This window comes from Antennarius striatus, chromosome 3 (assembly GCF_040054535.1).
Source record: "Antennarius striatus isolate MH-2024 chromosome 3, ASM4005453v1, whole genome shotgun sequence".
Taxonomy (NCBI): Eukaryota; Metazoa; Chordata; class Actinopteri; order Lophiiformes; family Antennariidae; genus Antennarius; species Antennarius striatus.
Window position 1 is genome coordinate 12,171,589 of NC_090778.1, and position 19,008 is coordinate 12,190,596.

The window sequence follows — 19,008 nt, forward strand, 5'->3', positions numbered from 1 at the left end:
CAAGCCCTGTCATAGTTCGTGGACTTTCCCCTGCTTATTGTTACAAAAATCTGACGGCACTTTTCATTGCAGGTAAAAAACAAACAAACAAAATCTAAATGCTAATGCAGTGTCTGCACCTGGTCTGTGATGGTGCTATGCTACTGCAACTTCAACCCCTCTGCCACCACCATTGGGCTCACCCCAAGGCTCCGGTTAGGGGGTTTTTGAGTTTATTTAACTGCTCTTCCTCATCATCGTCTAAACCTATCTGTGAAAATTGATTTATAAGCAAGGAGACAGCAAATTCAAAACACACTACATTTTACAGCTGCTGCAGAATGTTTAAAAATGTGAGTTGTGACTGACTGAAATGAATTGCAGCAATTATGGATTTTTCCAAAAGTAGGCTGCTGTAAGGCCTTTTGATATCCATACGCATGCAAAGCCTCAGAAAGGTTTTGAAACACAACACTCACATGCACAAAAGCCAGATACCTGATCCTTCTTTATGACGTTCTGTAGTTTCTGCAATCATGGTTTAGAATTATGTGCTCCTTTGTTTCTCTCTCCTATCATGTTCCCCAAGTATCAGTCAAAGTTTCTGTTTGTGCACTCTCTACAATGACTGGGACACATATTTTTCAATGCTTCTTTATTGACACTGTACATCAGCTTTGGTTGATTTATTTAATTGATCATAAAACTACAAAACGTACAATATTCCAAACGTACAAAATTCCAAACTCTATGTCGTTAATTGTTCCAGGAGACAAAGCGTAAGCAGAAAAATGATGTTTGTCGAATAACCTGTGTCCAGGCTGAACCCGAAATAACTGTTCCCAGTTCTATTATGTACTTTATTTCTGAATGCATTTTCAATAATATAAGGTACATATGAATCTATTTTAAAGTCACAAATAAATAAATTTTATTTTTTAATATGGTTCAGAACAAAAGTCTAAATATAGATATACAATTTGGCAATGTTTCCCATACATTATGTCAATTTATAATTGAATAATAAAATAAGAACCTTAAAAAACTTGTTGAAAGGTCCTTGAAGTGTTTTCTTCTACTACTCAAGGATTAAATTATAAGGAACAAAAGCTTAGCGTGCATAAACTATTCTGAATTCAACGTGAAGTTGAGTAAAATGGACTAAACTTGATTTTTTTTCTGTTTATTTTTTAAAAAACTGACGTATAATCAAAAGCGACTCTACTCAAATCAACTAGAGCCGAAGTATACTGTACCTGTATTATTAGTGAAGCGATCATGCAAGTGCAGCAGCAGATACTGTATATTTTTGCAGTATAAACACATTGTACGTAGAGTGAACTCGATTACATATAATGTAGCATACCGGTTATTTTCTTCCAATATTAAACGTGAATTTTGTACTCATCAGTTAGTGAAAATGTCTGTGTACTTGATATAAAGGTACAGCTATCATTTGGTTATCTTAGCATTAAGAAATCCAACACAACATGTTGATTATAGAAGTCCTGGGACGTTTTCTTTTACTGTGTGTTGGTCATCTTCAGACATGCAGTTTATCACTTGTTTCCAGAAGCAATGCTAAAGTAAGCTAAAGTAGTGGATTAGCTGTAGCTTCTTTACGCACAACAGTATCAATCGTATATTGATATGTTGATATATTTCCTAACAATCACAAATTCAGATTTCAAGGGCATTTAAGAATGATTACTCATTTTTGGCATTGGACTTGACAGAAAGAAATTCACAGTGCGGAAAATTTCTATTCCCAGCCCAATCTACAATTAGGAAAGTATTTCTTTGGACATGTAACATCACTAAACTATTCTTATATTTCAGAGTGTGTTTATGGAACAATCAAAAGCTTATTGTATTATAGTAATCACATGGAGAGAAATATATGTGTTGCTGTAAAGGAAAAAATATCAATCAGACAGAATTTTAAAAAAAAGGTAAAGAAGGTAAAAATTGAGGCAAATCAGCAGACGCTTTCAGTTACATTTTTGGTCATTCTCTGCACAATCTGTGCATTATTTTTTGCGCTCTTCAATCTGCTCCACCTCACTGGACTCATCTACCACTTTGCCGTTGATCATGGTCTGGGTAACAACTTTTACAATCTTTCTGGTCCTCACGTCAGGGTCTTCTGGAACAGACAATGAAATTATGAATTGATACATCAGTCAGAAAATGAAGTACTGAATTAACTTTTTATGCTTTGTAGAATTAGATTTATGATTTTTTTTTTTTATATGCAGAAAGAATGTCCACAGAATCAGCTGTTGATTTCCTCTATTAAAAAGATAACCTACCTTAAGAGTCATCTTAAAATCACCTTTACATGAAATCTCAATAAATATATCTTTCATAAAAATCTAAATATTAAATATTATGTCAACTGAACTTATCACAGTGAAATTAAAAGGAAATATTGGTAAAGTATAACTGTGCAGTTGGTCACACGTGCGTAAAATAAAATATCCATGCTTCAGATTCACTATAGCAGGTACATAAACAAAACTTAAGATTTTGTACAAAGGGTCTTTGTGGCAACTATTGCTTGCTCTTTAAAGTCATTCGGTACATAAAATAACTTACTTTTAGGAGGTGGAGGAGTTTCTTTCACCCTGTACAGCAGAGAATAACAATGTTTAATCCAGCAGAGCAAATGAGCAGACAGACATTTTTATTCAATATGGAATGCATATTCAATATGCAACTCTCTTTTTTAATGACAGTTGCATTAGAAGAGCTATTAGCCCAGGGGTAAATCCAGATCATGAGAGACTTCTATCTGACATCAAAGTCTTCTGTCATAACATAGTAAAGTGTCATTAAAGGGACTTAACACAGACATGAAAAGGATACAGTAGGCTGCTAACATACACTGCTAATATGAAGACCTGCATGTTCAGTGAGGTGAGATTCAGGAATACTACAAAATCCAAAGTAAGGACATTGAAAACAAACAACATCCTCACTACACAGTAATCCAGATGACACATTCTATAGCTTTAAGAGTTACTAGGTGCTAGTATGAGCACACACTTATTGAACCTCATGAAATTTAAATGGCAGATGCCCTACACGAGTTGTAGCTCTGTTCAAATTTAATATAAACATATTAAACAGATTTATCTCCAAAGCTTTCAAGATAGAGCTTTGGAGACAATTCAGACTGGAATTGCCACTTACTGGGAATTCTGGGAATTTCTCTAAGTACCACAGACGTTCATTGAATTTGGACTCCCCATAGTAATAATACTGAAGGAGCACACAAGCTGGCCAGAGAACGATAAAGCAGTTCTAGCTCTGCATGACACAATAGCGTATTTTGATGTATATTTTATATGCATTTTCTTCCACAAAGCTATTGTGTTTTTTACAGGCCAGTGTTTAACCCAAATTTAAAAATGGTAACTGATGATGTTTCATTGGTAAATGTACCAGTCAATCTACGCTTGCTATGTTTTTCCACAAACCTAAGAAAATTAAGTTACCTCTGATCCTGTGAAAGAAGATTTACAAAGTTGAAAACTGACTTCTAATAATCATTTAGAAATGGCAACTGCTTGTAGTTTTGTAGTTTGACTCCCCACTTACATTTCTTCTCCTTCCAGCAGCCTCCTATAGGTGGCAATCTCCATCTCCAGGTTCTGTTTGATGCGCAGCAGCTGCTCATAGTCCGTCTTGTTGCGTTGCATGTCCAAACGCAGTTGAGATAACTCATCTTCCAGGTGACTGAGTGTGTTCTGAAGACGTTCCATTTCCACAGAGTACTTAAGACCAGTCTCTCCCAGATTCCCTTCTAGCACACCTACCTATTAACAGAACAGACAGCAGATTAAAGATCAGCAGCAAACGTGACTTTTAGCCTTTTTGTAGGTAAGTTCCAGTTTTTATGATATAACTGAGTTTAAAGGTATCAGCTGTAATGAGTGTATTGGATTACAGCACAATACAACCATTGCCTCATATATTCAAGAAAAATTTCTATATTTTGGGGAAGTTTAATTGTTTTTTCTTGTTGATGCAATGATTTTTCAGCAAATATGAAAGTATGAAAAACCTGATGGCTTTGCTTCCAATATTCAAGTTTCTTTTAGCTTCAACTCCTCCTCCTTAAAAACAAATACCTGGACCTTCCCTGTTGGTTGGTTCTGTATGCTGGGTTGGTAGTGTTTGTGGATTTATTCAAAATTTGTGATGAAATATCACTGATGACAGTGGCCAATCAAAATACAAATGTAATGGGTCCTAAAACCAGAATAACAAGCTGAAAAATAAACTACAGAAAGGTTGAAGAGGAAAGTAGTGTTAATAACCTCTTATGGTTTAACATTAAGTCATGTGATGGTCATTAGAAGATAATTGAGGAGATGTTTAGGGGGGAAAGTTACCTGCGGAGGATTAACCACAACATATTGCTTTGTATAATAAGTATAATTTTTGAACGCATTCACATCCCGTCACCACTCCACAGTGATACTATAGAGTCAGTCAGCACATTATTATCTCTGCATTCAACAGTGTGCTCAACAGTTGGCAAACATTCAAGAGCTATATTTGCCTCCACTGAACACCTCTAAACACAGGTCTGTACTCACAATTAGCAGATACACACACACAAAAAACATGAGCTTGTTTGACTTTGCATCTCGTCTCACTGATAGATTATTAGAGCAAGATAAACTCGCTGTGTTCTGTGTAACATTAGTGGCTTGCTGACAACGAGAGCGCAGCTGTCATTTGTGGACGTTGTTTGCATGTGTTTAGTGTAAAGAAGAGAGAAGGGTTCCACATACAGTATTTAGAGTGACAGCAGTGAACATGAAACTTCATGTCTAAAAGTCAGAACAACCACAGGCCAGCATCTCTGGAACCAGCACCTTTTTTTACTAGATACTGTATTTACAGTAGGCCATTTGACAGTGTGAATCCTGGCAGTTTGTATCATTTAATCAATTTACTCTACTGCTAAAGGAAAAATATGTAAATAACTACAGAACTACATAAGTCCATATGTGCAGACCACAACCGTGCACCATGTGATTTTGCACCACCATACCTGCTTGCGAAGGCTATCGAGTTCAACCTCCAGAGCCTGCAGGAAACGTCGTCTCTCACTGAGTTCGCTTTGGGCACAACGCAAAGCCTCATTGCTTTCTTTGACCTCTGACTGCACAGCGTCCAACTGTTGGGCACAACATTTTTACAACAATATACAGTACATAAATACTGTACAGGAAAAACAAAAGGTGAGAATGAACACCAGAACCTGGTTCATGCAGTGACTGACCTTCTTGAGGTACCAGGTCTCGGCCTCCTCCTTGTTCTTGCGAGCGATGCTCTCATACTGAACTCTCAGCTCAGCCATAATTGCTCCCAGATCAGGACCCTGAGCTGCATCCACCTCCACATTAACCTGCTCATTGGCCAGACGGACCTTCAGAGAATTCACGTCCTGCAATGGTTTAAGGATGGGAAAAGTGATCTCTACCTTGGCAATACTATTCATTAGCTGCTGGAAAAAAAAGAAAAAAACCCAACAACAATTCAAAGAATCAAATAACTTAATTAGACATTTTTTAAAAAACATTCCCCACACATTAAGCACAAAGTGCTACTTTGATTGATGTCTGTAGTCTCAAAATGATTCAAATGCTTGAATAGTGGAAGAGCACACATCTGCAAATCAGATGTTATCACACTGTAACATTGACAAACTTGCTTTAGCAGGAGGGTCCAAAAGTATTTCAGTTCAGGCTTAAGGGCTCCACGACCAAACTCGGCAACACACAAAAGAACTGACGTAATTGAAAAAGAAAATGACTGCAGTGTCCTCAAAAAGGGCACCCAGAAGTTTTGGTTGCTATTCTATGCAGCACTGAAACAAATTTGAAAGTGTGGGCCTATGGAAAAGCACTTTGTGTGGACGAGGAAGACTGAAACATATGTTGATAAGGACACCTCACCGAGTTTGAAGCATGGTGGTGGTTTGGTAATTCTCTGAGGCTGCTTGTCTTTCTTTTGCGTTTGAAACTTACAGCATGTAGAGGTTTAGATAGATTCCATCAAATATCAGGAAAACGTCTCACCGTTTGTAAAGACGCAGAATCTTGGCCATCAGTGGACATTCCAAAAGCATAATGATTCAAAGATTACTCTAAAGTCCACCAAGGCATGGGTTCAAAAGTCCCAGATCTCAATAGAGTGGCCACGACGTCAACTGGCTTGAATCAATGGGATTTGAATTAGATGGTCGCACCACCCAAATCCAGTAATATTACAGAACTGGAGGCCTTTTCCTGTTAGGAATATGTTAAGATTCCTCAGGAACACTACCAGAAGCTTTCTGTCAAGTACTATAGGATTTTGCCAAACATGGACTGAATCATTTCAGACTGCAGTTAAAAACACATTTTATCTTTTATTTGTAATTTTTTAAAAATGGTATTTGACTGTTTGTACTGAAAACAGGTAATCAGTAAAATATTTTTACCTCCCATCACATTCAAAGATAAATACATTCAGTTTTTTTAGATTTTCTATCAAGTCTGTGAGGATTCATTCCACATCCTGGTTACCACACCTTACTGTCTAAACACACAATCCTGTTGTGTGTTGCCTTGATATCCTGAAGCACCATTACTACAAAGAAAGAGGTGTGTCGCTACACTTAATGCTATGATGCCCAAGATTCAGAAAACTATTAAACCTCTGCTGAGAGAGCAAACTACAATGTCTTACATCTACACAGTTTTTGGATGACATTGACAATTTTTAAAAATTGTTTTCCTGTAGCTTTACAAACCCAGCGTGCCAAACAAGACTGTACTAAACTCATGTATGTCATCCTCTTGAATGTTAGCAGGACCTCACCTCATCATGATTCTTCTTGAGGAAGTAAAGCTCCTCTTTCAGGCTATCCAAGTCTCCTCGCAGTGTGGCAATGATTTGGTCATGGTCTGACTTTGCCCTCCTGAGAGCCTGACAATCCCTTTCTACTGACTGGCACAACGTAGCCTCTGCCTCCCATCTGCAGAAAAAAACACGGCAAATGTTCAATTAAAAAAGAACTGAAGTCATTGGCACATAGAGAAAGCCACACAAATCACAGCTTGTGTCTATCGTACGTCATCCTTACATTTGAATCATAAATCTATTTTTTAAAGTTTTCTTTTTTGATCATATTCAGTGATAATCATCTGTGGAATTCAAGTTCATTTCTCAATAGTATGTTTTTGTATCTCAGTGTAAAATTTTAAATTAAAGAACTTAGTTCAAAACAATAATAAGAATATTCTGGCAGAGTTAAAGTAATTTGATTTTTAATGTAATGCATTGGAGTGGAAACCTTTATGACAAAACCAGGATGGGGGACATGTGAAAAATACCTTGGTAAGAGTTGCATAAAAAGTAAACATGCACTTTGCTGCTTATACTATAAATCTCTGCCAATTGATGTATTACTCCTTCACATCAGGTCACAGAACATACCATCAACACACTGTGAAAAACACCAGTGGTCCATCATGTTTCCTTCAGGTTCATCTTGCCAACTACAACTTGCTCACAAATGGACGATGTCCCTCTGACCTGCTCGATCTATCACAATCTGTGTGCTTACTGATGGAAAGGTTGTTTGCCTCTTGCTGGTGCTTGAGCACCGTGGGAATGGAGCTCTTATTTCGCATCCTAACATAAAAGTCATTTATTCACTGTGCTTCGCAGTCTAGCGCTCCCATGTGAACACTCACAGGCAAGTTAAAGAATGGAAGCTCTGTGTGACACTCACTTGACCCTGAAGTCATCAGCTGCCAGCTTGGCATTATCAATCTCCAGCATTATGCGGGCGTTTTCCAACGTCTTCTTTCGCACCTTAAAACAGAGTTTTGCAAAAGGTTAGGACTGGTTTGACCAGAGAACAGATATATGTAGTTTTTCCTGATGTTAATATGAACTTTTTTTTTTGTTCACTTCAAACCACACATTACAGCTACTACTATTATGTTATAATCATGTTTGGTAAGGAGACATATTTCAACAGTTGTGGATTATAGATTTTGAACCGTTTAGAAAGGTTGCTGCAGGATCTTTGTACTCATTCACTCATCACTATGTTCAACTAAGGTTCTAAGATCTGATGAGTGATGATGGCTTGGACGACAGTCATGCTTGTATGCCAAAGTAAAAAGAGAATGTTATTTTTTCTGCTTCACTAAATAAATCTAAACTCCAAAGTATGAGCTACGATATGAGCATCCCAATGTAATATCAGGTGCAGAGGACAAAAACTGATACCAGCACCAAGAGAAAAACACACCTGTGTGATGAATAGAAGCTTCCAATAGGACAATGACAGCAGTGTGTAGTTTCTGCCACTAGGAATCTCTCAGTAAAGACAAAACAAAAGATGTTGCTGGTCTTGTATTGGTGTGTGTGTCTGTGGGGGGGGGGGGTTCCTTTCTTGTTTCTCAACCACCGTTGGCAAAAATAAAAATAAAAACAATTATCTGACGTGCCAATGTTGTTCAAGGACAAGGCAGGTATTAAAAGTTTTATTCAAGTTCGATTCAGTCACATTCACAATCATTCTTTCTCACTTTCTGAGTCTCTTCTCAATGTTATAGCAACGGGAAACTAAGTTTTATATAGAATTGAACATTGCAATTAACATAAGTACATAAGCGATTGTATAACAATGGTCCTATCACTTCAGAAATTAAAGTGTGAAGTACTGTATATCTTTGAGTTCTATTATGGCTTTTTTTGTTTCAAGTAACACATGTAACCAAGAAGGGTTGTACGGGATATATTTTACTGATTCTACTTGCAGTATATCTGTCTTTAAGTCCATCATGTATGTCGATAGGTAAACAACAACATGAATAGATTTAATTTCCAACACTGCCTATAATAAAATGTTCCATGAATTCAGTTGTTAAATGTCATGTGTTGGTCACTCACCTCCTGCCCAATGGCATGTGCCTGGGCCATCATTCCCTCGATGTCATGCCCTTTTGGACTCCTGTCAAGCATGAGCTGCTTGATCTTCACCTCCAGCTCAGTGTTGGACCTCTCCAGCGAGCGCACCTTATCCAGGTAGTTGGCCAGCCGGTCGTTCAAGCCCTGCATTGTCTCCTTCTCGCTTGCAGCAATGCCGAGTCCGTTGAAGGAGAGGTTGGATCCCCACATGTTGAGGCCATTTCCCATTGAGACGGAACGGGACAAAGACAGCGTACCGACAGAAACAGGAGGCTTGGAGCGAATGCTACGACCGCTGTCTCTCACTGACATGCTGGAAAAGGATGGCTGACGTACGGAGTAGCTGCGCATAGAAAGAGTGGTGGCCATGGTTTCCACTGCAGAAGATTCAAATAGAAGCTTTATCAGCATTCTTATGAAACTAAAGGTGTGCAGTTCCAGAAAAGAACCGTGAGGTACAACATTTGTGCAAGTAAGATGCTCACTAGGTACTAGATAAATGAATGCAATTTTAACCCCTAAGAACCCACACGCATTTATCCTTAAAGGAAAATGATATGGGTTTTAGCACAAAACAAGTGGACCACATAGAACAGGGACATTCATTGTGCGTGTTACACTAGTGTCAACCTGGGTTCTCTCGGGTGAATACATCCTTGACCTTAGAGACAAATTTCCACTTAACTCCAAAAAGTTTGGTAGATTTATCATGGTCTGGAACATGAAAAAAACAAACTCTTTTTGCTTTTAGACATTAATTTTTCTTCTTTTAATCCTTGTAGTTAATACATAGTCATTCTATGTCTCTTTCTGCATGCACTAGTGTCTAGTGGTCAATTTACATGCTTGTGGTAGTTTTGTGTCTCTGGAATGAATATCTATTGTGAGAGTTTGATTTGATTTCCAGAGAGAAATGCAAACAGTCACCTCAGACAAGTTTCAGAAGCCTCAGCAGCCCATCTCTCACATGGATGAATTGATGAGCTTATTTGTTATCTGGATTGACTGTGGTTGAACTACAAGTGCTGATTATTAAACATTATGCTTCTGTTCTTTTTCATTACTTGTGATGCAAAACTACACATAAAAAAGACAAACACTTACACTGAGCTCAGTTCTTCAGCAGAGATTCTCTTGTGCCGTTTGGTCAGGTCTCAAGCCGGAGGAGTGAAGTATCGATGTTGCTGGACCAGATTTCACAGGTGAGTTTTGGTTGCAGAGGTGCTTTGTTGAGGGGGTGGAGCCACTTTTGGTGTATCTAATCCCACACAGGAAGATGCAACACGACACCCAGGAGAGCAAACTGTAGTGTGGATAAAATAAACTGGTTGGTGTCAAAATTTGGTTTGCAAACAAGTGTCGACAGCTTACTTGAGGAAACAATAAAATCCAATCAACAAAACCTTTAAATGTTGATTCATATATAACTCAATTATACAAAGTCGAGAAATTATTTAAGCAGAAACGGAAAGAGTACCCCACTTCAATGTGTATGGTCTTCTCTTTTTACACTTGAAATACTTGTGTTTATTATTGTACTGAGGTCTCTCAGTCATCATTATTAAATACTTAGGTCTTTTTCAGCACATTTAAAAATAACCTGCTGTATATTTAAAGATATAAGATGAAGCTGCTTAAATGATTATAAGATTAAAATAATCTGAATATCTGCTATGATTATCAAATTAATTGAAACAATTTTGACACAAAAGTAATGACTTGACTTTGAGTCATCAGTATTATGATGAAAAGCTGTTGAGTGCTATTACCATTTCTATACAACATACAGTAGTCTAACTTTTAGATCAATATTTGGAATCATGTCTCCTTAATCTCATTCTGTCTTTGTTTGACGTAGATGCTTAAATTTGGACAAACCAGTATGACGAGCAAGCTGAAACAGTCACTGTGCTGACTCCACAGTGATCTCATTGAGATAGGGCACAGTGCTCTCTGAGCAAAGGAGGAGTTGGCTTTACCTGAGGTTGCCCTGATGGGAAGAGGAGGAATTGGAGGAAGCAGGAACAATGGTTGGACAAAATGAAAAGAAAGTGAAGACCCCTGAGAAATATGGGGCGTGGGCCTGGTTGAACAGGAAACCAGGTTACTTGTGACACATAGACAGACTGATACACACACATTCTTGTACTTTGATAAGTGTAAGTTATCGCCCATCTCTTGTTAGAAGATGCATAATCCTGTTTCACCTTGTGTATAAAAAGTATCTGGGGAGGATTAATTTCTTTTAAGGATCAGATCACCCAGTGACACTTGACCTGGTACAGTGTTTTCCATATTTCCACCCAAATTCCTTGCCTGTGCACACATTTAAACAATCATAAAAATCATACAAAAATGGCATCTGTCATGATCACATAGTCATATGAAGCATTTAAATGTTAAAAATATAAATAAATAAAAAAAATTTTTTAAAAAGACTTAAGAAGTCTTTTTTATGTCACAAGTTGTTTTATTAGCATTTCATTTGGCTGAGTAGGTTACAGGAAGACAGCATGTGTCTAGCTACCACAGAGTAAACTGACTAACGATTACTTTAACTGTGTTTACTTTATTGTCCACAATTAAGAGGAATTTTGTTCAAAATATTCCCAACAGATGATAGTTAAACATTTTATTAAATGCTGGACTTTTGTACTCCAATGCTATACAGTTAATCACAGATAGATTGGTCCTACAACATGTACAAATGTTATTTCTCTTGGAGTCACCATGAAGCACTTGACTGTTATTTGACTATAACTTCACAATCCAGCGCTGAAAAGTAGAATGGATTTACTGCCACCTTGTGAAATAAATAACTTACTACAGGAAATAACTTGAAACGCACCTGCTCTGCAATGCATGATCTGTGTCAATGACTCTGATTGGAAAGCTAAAAATGTTGCATTATGACATTATGTCAAGGACTCTACAATATATTAATTTTTATAAAGGTAAATAGTCAAAGCATCGATCAAACACACTATAAAAAGGACAATGAGTGACTGCATCTGTGCAGTGTATATTGTTGAGTAACAGCTTCAAATTAATGTGAATACGGACGTGTTGTTTTAATACTTTGTTATTGCTCTATGAAAGACGAATTAGTTAGTATTTAATACACTTCAAAGGATGAAAAGTACATTAGTATTTAAAGACACACCACAAGCATGAAGAGGATCAAATGCATATTTTCCCAAAAATGAATCTGACAAGCCAAATGTCAACCCAAGCTTCAAACAATCAAATATTTTATGGTCGTCAGATGGTATTTATAAATTCACCATTTCAAGTGACACATTCTAACTTTATTTTTTGCAATCAACCTCCGACCGTAATGGTGCAGGTCATCACCTTGTTTTCATTATGATGCAAACATTTTCAATGCACAAAACAAGAATTCTGTGATTTTACTCTTAGGGAACTGTATATGTGTATGGTCCCCGATGGTGTGGCTTTTTCACTTTTTCAGTTAAACAAGTACTGTATCCTACTCTTTCTGATCATATTTAATAAAGTATTCAGTACAGGGTAGCCTAAATTAAAGAAGAATTTCTTCACTTGACCTCTGGAAAAATGAGAATTTTTACAAAAGTAAGATCCATTCATCCTGCTTGCCAAACCCATAACCTATTATTATATTATATTTTACTATTATTATTATTATTATACTATACTATACTATACTATACTATACTATACTATACTATACTATACTATACTATACTATACTATACTATACTATACTATACTATACTATACTATACTATATTACTATTATTTCACTGAAAAGCAGGTAAATACATTATGATCAGAGAATGCATGTGCTCATTATGCAAACTTGCAAATTGATATGTCTGTGTAAGTTCTCATCCATCCAGGTCATGGTTATCCAAAAGCTGTTTAAGTCAATCCACTGGATGTTAAGAAAGTTCGTGAAGACGTTTCGTGGCTGATTTTCACTTTTTCAGTTAAACAAATTGATTTACGTTTCTTCCATTGTGTTTTCATGACATATTTTCCAAACATGCAGTATTTCACAGGAAATTGTACTTCCAGTACACCTCAGGAGATTTATTATGCTTTAGTGTCATAAATCAAATTTATAAAGCCTACCCAGAATACACACATTGGGAACCTGCTCTATGGCACCTTGTTTATTTTTATATGGTGTACAGTTGGCAGTCAGCTTCGATGAAGTGAATTGTATCAGTTATTTCTCCTGCTGCTACTGTCAGATATGGCAAAACAAAATAGTTTCATGTTTTCCCAGAATTTTTACTCCACTTTCTGGCCAAAGTGCAGAGAAAAAAGAACTTTGGCTTTCAACTTTGGCGTTCAAACTTTGATAGTGAATCCAGAATAGAGCTTTTACAGATGGAGGTTAAATGTTAGGCCTGTGTAATATCCACATTTAAACAAATAAACAAAAATCAAACAAACCACAAAGTAAATTCATTGTGGCCCAGCTGGCTGACAGCAACAAATTGAGCACTGTTTATATTGATAAGAGACGTCCAACAATCAACCCATTTGACAAACCTCAATACAATCTAGATGCTGGGGCATAAAGCTTTGTAAACCAAAAAAGGGAAACATAAAGTGACAAACACTAAATGTGATAAAACAGTAGTTTTATATTGGACCCAAGAGAAAACCCTAAAACCCTGCTTCATATAATTCCTACTGATAGAATAATAGGAACTATTGTGTATGGTAATGCCAACATGCAAATCTGTTCTTTCACTAGCACTTTTACATCCAAACTTACAATTACTTTGTATTTTGTGATTGTTAACTGGCAGTAAAGGATAAAATTACGTGAAAAAATTATTTAATTTGTCATTGTATACCCAGTTGTTCAAGCCATGCCTAGAGAGGGAGAGAGGGAGGGTGTCACTGCTTTTATCTCTCAACGTAAAATAATGGGATAAGTGGTCATCGTTAACAGTAAATACTAGCTTCACCAAAACATATACCTATATAAACCATGATAGGTGGTTGGACCTTTTGATAACTTGAAAATTTCGCAAATTCTATTTTTGAGATATATATGAAGAAATAATGCTTTCAGAGATAAAGTCATAAAGTGTGTGTGTGTGTGTGTGTGTGTGTGTGTGTGTGTGTGTGTGTGTGTGTGTGTGTGTGTGTGTGTGTGTGTGTGTGTGTGTGTGTGTGTTGTGGGCCTCTACACACAATGTATACTGTACATGCATGCAATTAAATCAACAGTGTGTGTAGAGTGTGGTAAAAATGGGGATTAGTAAAGTGTATAAAATAAAAAATAAAAATCAAGCAGTTGTTCCCACCGTGGTGCACTGTCGTCGTACCCGGAGTGTCCCCCGCCTCATGCCCTATGCTGCCGAGATAGGCTCCAGCTCCCCGTGACCCGCTGCGGCGGATATGGCGGTGGTAATCTGAAGATGACTGACTGACAGTTGTCCCTATTGAGATTTCAAAATGTTAGTTGTTGTTTCTATAAAAACATGTTGCTCTGGATGGTTTTCAAAGGCCAGAACATACAGTATGTTTAATCAATACACTCTTGCTTTACAAATCTTTCCTGTAAGCTAACCAGTTTAAGTACTGTAGCTGTTCCTCTCTTCATGACTTGGAGTGAATATAGACTAAAGGTCATTTAAGTGATGTAGTAGAATGGATGGATGGATGGATGGATGGATGGATGGATGGATGGATGGATGTTAATTTCATTCATTTGAATTTCAGAAGGTTTAATGATGTTACAGTTCATTCTATTTTTACTCATGTAATTTTCTGGGGGAATTAAACTGATGAATTAGCTGTCCATTTTGTTGTAGGGGGTCAGGGGTGTATGTAATTTTCAAATGATGGTCAAGAGGGTTCATTATTATTTTATTTTTCAGAACAAAAACCAAGACTCAGCATCTCTCTGTTATTTTTATATACAATCCTAGGAGATAATTTGACAATTTAGGTCATCACGAGATAGTGAATATACTGTATATAGCTGTCTGTCTGTACAACGATAAGGATCATAATCATGTACTTTTAAAATAAGTCAACTGAGCTCATGATCCTAATATATCTATGTTTGCATCTTGATGGAAAAATAAATAATTTTATGGCTATTTTTAATTGTAATTGAGGTGAAACTGCTCATCAACCATTCCCATACTTTGCTCCATCAGTTCACTCAAAAAATACCCTCAAGTGGGCAGGAAAAACATGGAAGAACACAACAGCATATGGCAGCATTTGAAACAAACCTGAGGAGGTTTAGGAGGAGGAGGCGGAAGAAAAGGAGGAGGAGGAGGAGGAAGAGGAGGAGGAGGAGGAGGAGGAGGATGAAGATGGTCCATGTTGCAATCTTCCATAGAGGTTTTGTTGATTGTTGAGCAGAGGAGAGCTCATCAGTCTGAAGGAGGTAAATGTGAATATTCTGAGACGAGGGGCACTGCAGTGTATCTGCTCATTAGGCGGGGGATGCTGTAATTCAGAGACTGAGCGACTCTGCAATCAGAGGCCTATTCATTAGCATGGGGGGGCCACTTTCATCTGTAACCACTTGAGGCTGCCAATCACAGAGGGTACGCATGACATGATGACTAAACAGAGTAGCTTAAACGCTTAGGGATGCTTGTGCACGAGAAGAGACATGTCTAAACTCTGTCTTAAGAGCTTGTATCTGTGCATTTTTACAGTGTAGTGCTGGCAGGTGGCCCAAACTGTGTCAGCCTGATAATCATCTCTCTGCTCAGCATGAAGACAACTTTTGTTCTTAGATTTCACAAGGAGGAGCGTCATTTCCCCAAACTGATTTCTTCCTGGAGTGAGTAAAAGTAATTGATTAGAAAAAATGTTTGGCTTGAAGTTTGTAAAAGGATGAGCGCTCATCTATCTTTTGTTCATGTCCTCTCATGAGTCACAACGAACTCTCTCGGGTCAAACAGTGCACTTGCTCACAAATCCCACATGTCGCATACTTAAAAATGGGCCAGTGATCCATACACAGATACTCCTACACGCCTGCTCAGGTCATTGTTTGTGATCTTTGATTAAATCTCTGTGATAAAAGGGAACAACTGTGTGCTTGTTTCTATCTGCTGTAGCTGTGCTGTCTGCAGGATGGTAATTCTGGGGCAAAAAGTCCTGATGTCTTGATGTTTTGATTTAATCAAATGTGTTGTTCAATATCCATCTGCTGTAGTTCCACAGAGAAAACTTATCCCAGTCTTGTTAGGATTTAACCAAGGTAGCATCTTCTTCCATTTACTGCTTCATATTGACTGTACATCTGTGACAATGCTTTCAAACTTTTGCTTTAATCAAGAATGTCAGGAAGAATGAAGAAAATATGTATTTCCGGACTATTCCCTTAAGTCTGTTTGTAGCGTTAGTGCAGACATAACTGGCCTGAGGTTAGACTTGCATAGATTTATCTCACCTGATTATTATCAACTAGTTTGATAATCACTGAATTTTTATTTTCAAACACAAATTCTGAACAAAATCCATTGAAGAACTGCTTTATCTACTTCAGCATTTATGTGACATGTTTGCTTTTTTGGGGGGGTGGGGGGTGGGGGGGGTTGTGCTGTTGTTTGGATTAACATTTCTCAGTCCTTTGCAGAGGGCCAAGGTGGGGGGGCTGAGTGCCTTATTGTTCCCAAGCAATATGTTTTGGATTCCCTCTGATCCAAGACCAGTTAACAGTGGTTCAGCCGAGTTATAATGCACTTAGAGTTGTGGGGGACATTCTAAAGATGCTACAGAAGAGAGGGATGAAGTAACACTGTACTTCATGTACTTGTTGCTTAAAACTAATTTCATACAACAAAATGAGACTTAATGAAATCACTGCAAACACAGCTACAGCTGTTCTGCCTTTGGGGAACTGCTGTTGTGGATAAAGTTTCTACTGGGGACATGGTTGCATTTGTGGCAATGCAGGTGGTAGCTGTTTCTCTCTCTGCTGACAATGAACATGAACAAAGGAAGCATTGGTATGTCACATGGGATCTGAAGTCTTCTATCATCTATTGGGTTCTGAGATTTTGTAGAACTGATTATTAATAAAATAATTGTGAGAATAATTTGACACAAACCATTATAAAAAATTATTTAAAAAAAATATAAAAATTATTTTAAAAAAAGAAAAATTAAACAACCTGTCTGAGAAAACAGGAATTACTTTCAGCACAACTTTTAATTTGAGCCTTCATTCATTCATCCAAGTTGCCAGTTCAAAGAAGAAGAAGAATTCACACTCACTTTCATGCCGACAATCAGTTAAATCTAGTTTTCCTAAATTTCATGGTTTTGTTTTTGGTGGTAGGAGGAACCTGGAAAAACTACCTGGAGGCAGTGGAGGGAACACAAGTTGACATTGGTGAGAACATACTAACTAAAATCCCAGGTTCTGAGGTGGATTTGAATCCAGAACTTTGTAGTTGTTAGGCAGCAGACCCTCTAGGTCCCTGTGATGAAAAACACTTAGGAACAATGGCAGTAAACAACATACCTGTCAAAATGTTAATTCATGATTAATGATACCTAGTTGATGAGGTCTGCAATCGCCATTCAGTTTACCAACAAGAGTTACAGTGAAGTAATTTGCAGGTTTTGATGACCAGCCATTTTTCTAGCTAACGTAACTGGCTGGCTGCATGACATTAAATCTACATACTGTATGTGGGGGTGGTATCTATCCTCCTTTAGTCTACATATGCCCTATTGGGCAACTATTTTTAAATAAAACAACCTTGTCACCAACATTTTTTTGTTTTTATGTCTAGGTGTATTATATATAAACTGATGTAGGAGTAATAATCATCATATTCACTTAAATCAACGTTTACTAATATCAGCATCAAACATTCTTGTACTCTGATTACTCTGAAGACCATAAAACTAGAAGTGTAAGGGCGTGGCAAACTGGACTCATTTTTATTTACTCCAAAAAACAAAAACAAATTGATCGGTTTGGAAATTAGGCTCTTACTCTTACACTCAAAGTAACCAATTTAGTCTTCCCATCACACACCCTTAAGTGCTGTCACACGATTTGATAATTGCAGATTATCTGTTTTGAAAGGCCTTTTAGCAGACAACAAGCTGCCCAATCAATGACCAGAGTGAAAATGTAGAAAAAAGAAATCCAAAATCATTCTTTAGTGAATATGAACTTTAGGTATTATAATTTATTTGTTATTTAAATGTAAATTGGAAATGCTGTGCAGATTCATATTTCAAAAATTAATACAGGTACAGATGTACTTAGGCTAATGATGCTCAGAGTTCCGTCATTCTGCATTATACTGTATGTCAATAAGTATACTGTATGCACATACGTAAAAATCAAGATTGTCATTTTACTCCTTTTTCCATCTGTCCGCCACAAATATCTGAAATGTACAACCACTTGTAAACTGCTAAAAGCACATAATATCATGTTACTGTACAATAAATATAAAAATATAAAATCATGTTAGTAGCCCGTAGCAACCCCAGTGACCCACAAAGCTGAGGAAGCAGCTGAAGATGAGACGGCAGCCTGAGAGACGGCAGCCTGAGAGACAACGCCGTTTTTTCTGTACTTCTTGTTTCTCCACCACAAATATTGGAACTATAAAATCAGTAGAAAACCATTAAAATCACACAATATCAAATCAACTGTACAATAAATAAAAAACATAATATCATATTATTACTGAAAATGCATTCATAAATAAAGTACGGTACAGAAGTGGGTATGGCTATCTTAGGTTTCGCCTGGAGAAAACGTAATACAACTTACTCTGGTTTAACATCGCGTCTCCTGGAACAGAATAACGTAAGGCGACGTTTAGTGTGAAAAGTGTCCTTTGGCAATTTGTTTTCAATGAAGATGAAAACGTTTGAAAACGTTTTATGTAACAACATTTTACACACACACACACACACACACACACACACACACACACACACACACACATACACACACACACACACACACACACACACACAAATTTAATCAGATCTTAATGATTTGAACACTGTTGTTTCATAACAGCTCTGGAA

At 37.2% G+C, this 19,008-nt stretch overlaps 1 protein-coding gene across 4 annotated transcripts; it reads right to left on the bottom strand.

Annotated features, from left to right (window-relative positions):
• Positions 1-635: 635 nt before the first annotated feature.
• On the bottom strand, positions 636-10,160 carry krt1-c5 (keratin, type 1, gene c5). 4 transcript variants are annotated; one of them, XM_068311698.1, is made up of 9 exons: positions 10,072-10,160; positions 8,950-9,344; positions 7,778-7,860; positions 6,862-7,018; positions 5,279-5,443; positions 5,048-5,173; positions 3,583-3,800; positions 2,578-2,606; positions 636-2,122 (listed from the first exon to the last, which is right to left on the bottom strand). In XM_068311698.1, the coding sequence occupies exons 2-9, from the start codon at positions 9,334-9,336 to the stop codon at positions 2,010-2,012; spliced, it is 1,278 nt and encodes a 425-aa protein (XP_068167799.1). In that variant the 5' UTR covers positions 9,337-9,344; positions 10,072-10,160; the 3' UTR covers positions 636-2,009. The 4 variants fall into 4 exon arrangements, with proteins under 4 accessions (XP_068167799.1, XP_068167797.1, XP_068167796.1 ...); XM_068311696.1 differs by having other exon boundaries at positions 636-2,125; XM_068311695.1 differs by having other exon boundaries at positions 5,279-5,500.
• Between the last annotated feature and the right edge of the window lie 8,848 nt (positions 10,161-19,008).

Excerpts from the sequence above, each read along its gene's own strand:
- krt1-c5 (XM_068311694.1), bottom strand. The coding sequence starts at position 9,336 with ATGGCCACCACTCTTTCTATGCGCAGCTACTCCGTACGTCAGCCATCC. Across the intron at positions 7,861-8,949 it reads CACATGCCATTGGGCAGGAG|GTGCGAAAGAAGACGTTGGA; the intron begins GTGAGTGACCAA and ends CTCTGTTTTAAG. Across the intron at positions 2,607-3,582 it reads CTGCTGGAAGGAGAAGAAAT|GGTGAAAGAAACTCCTCCAC; the intron begins GTAAGTGGGGAG and ends TCTGCTGTACAG.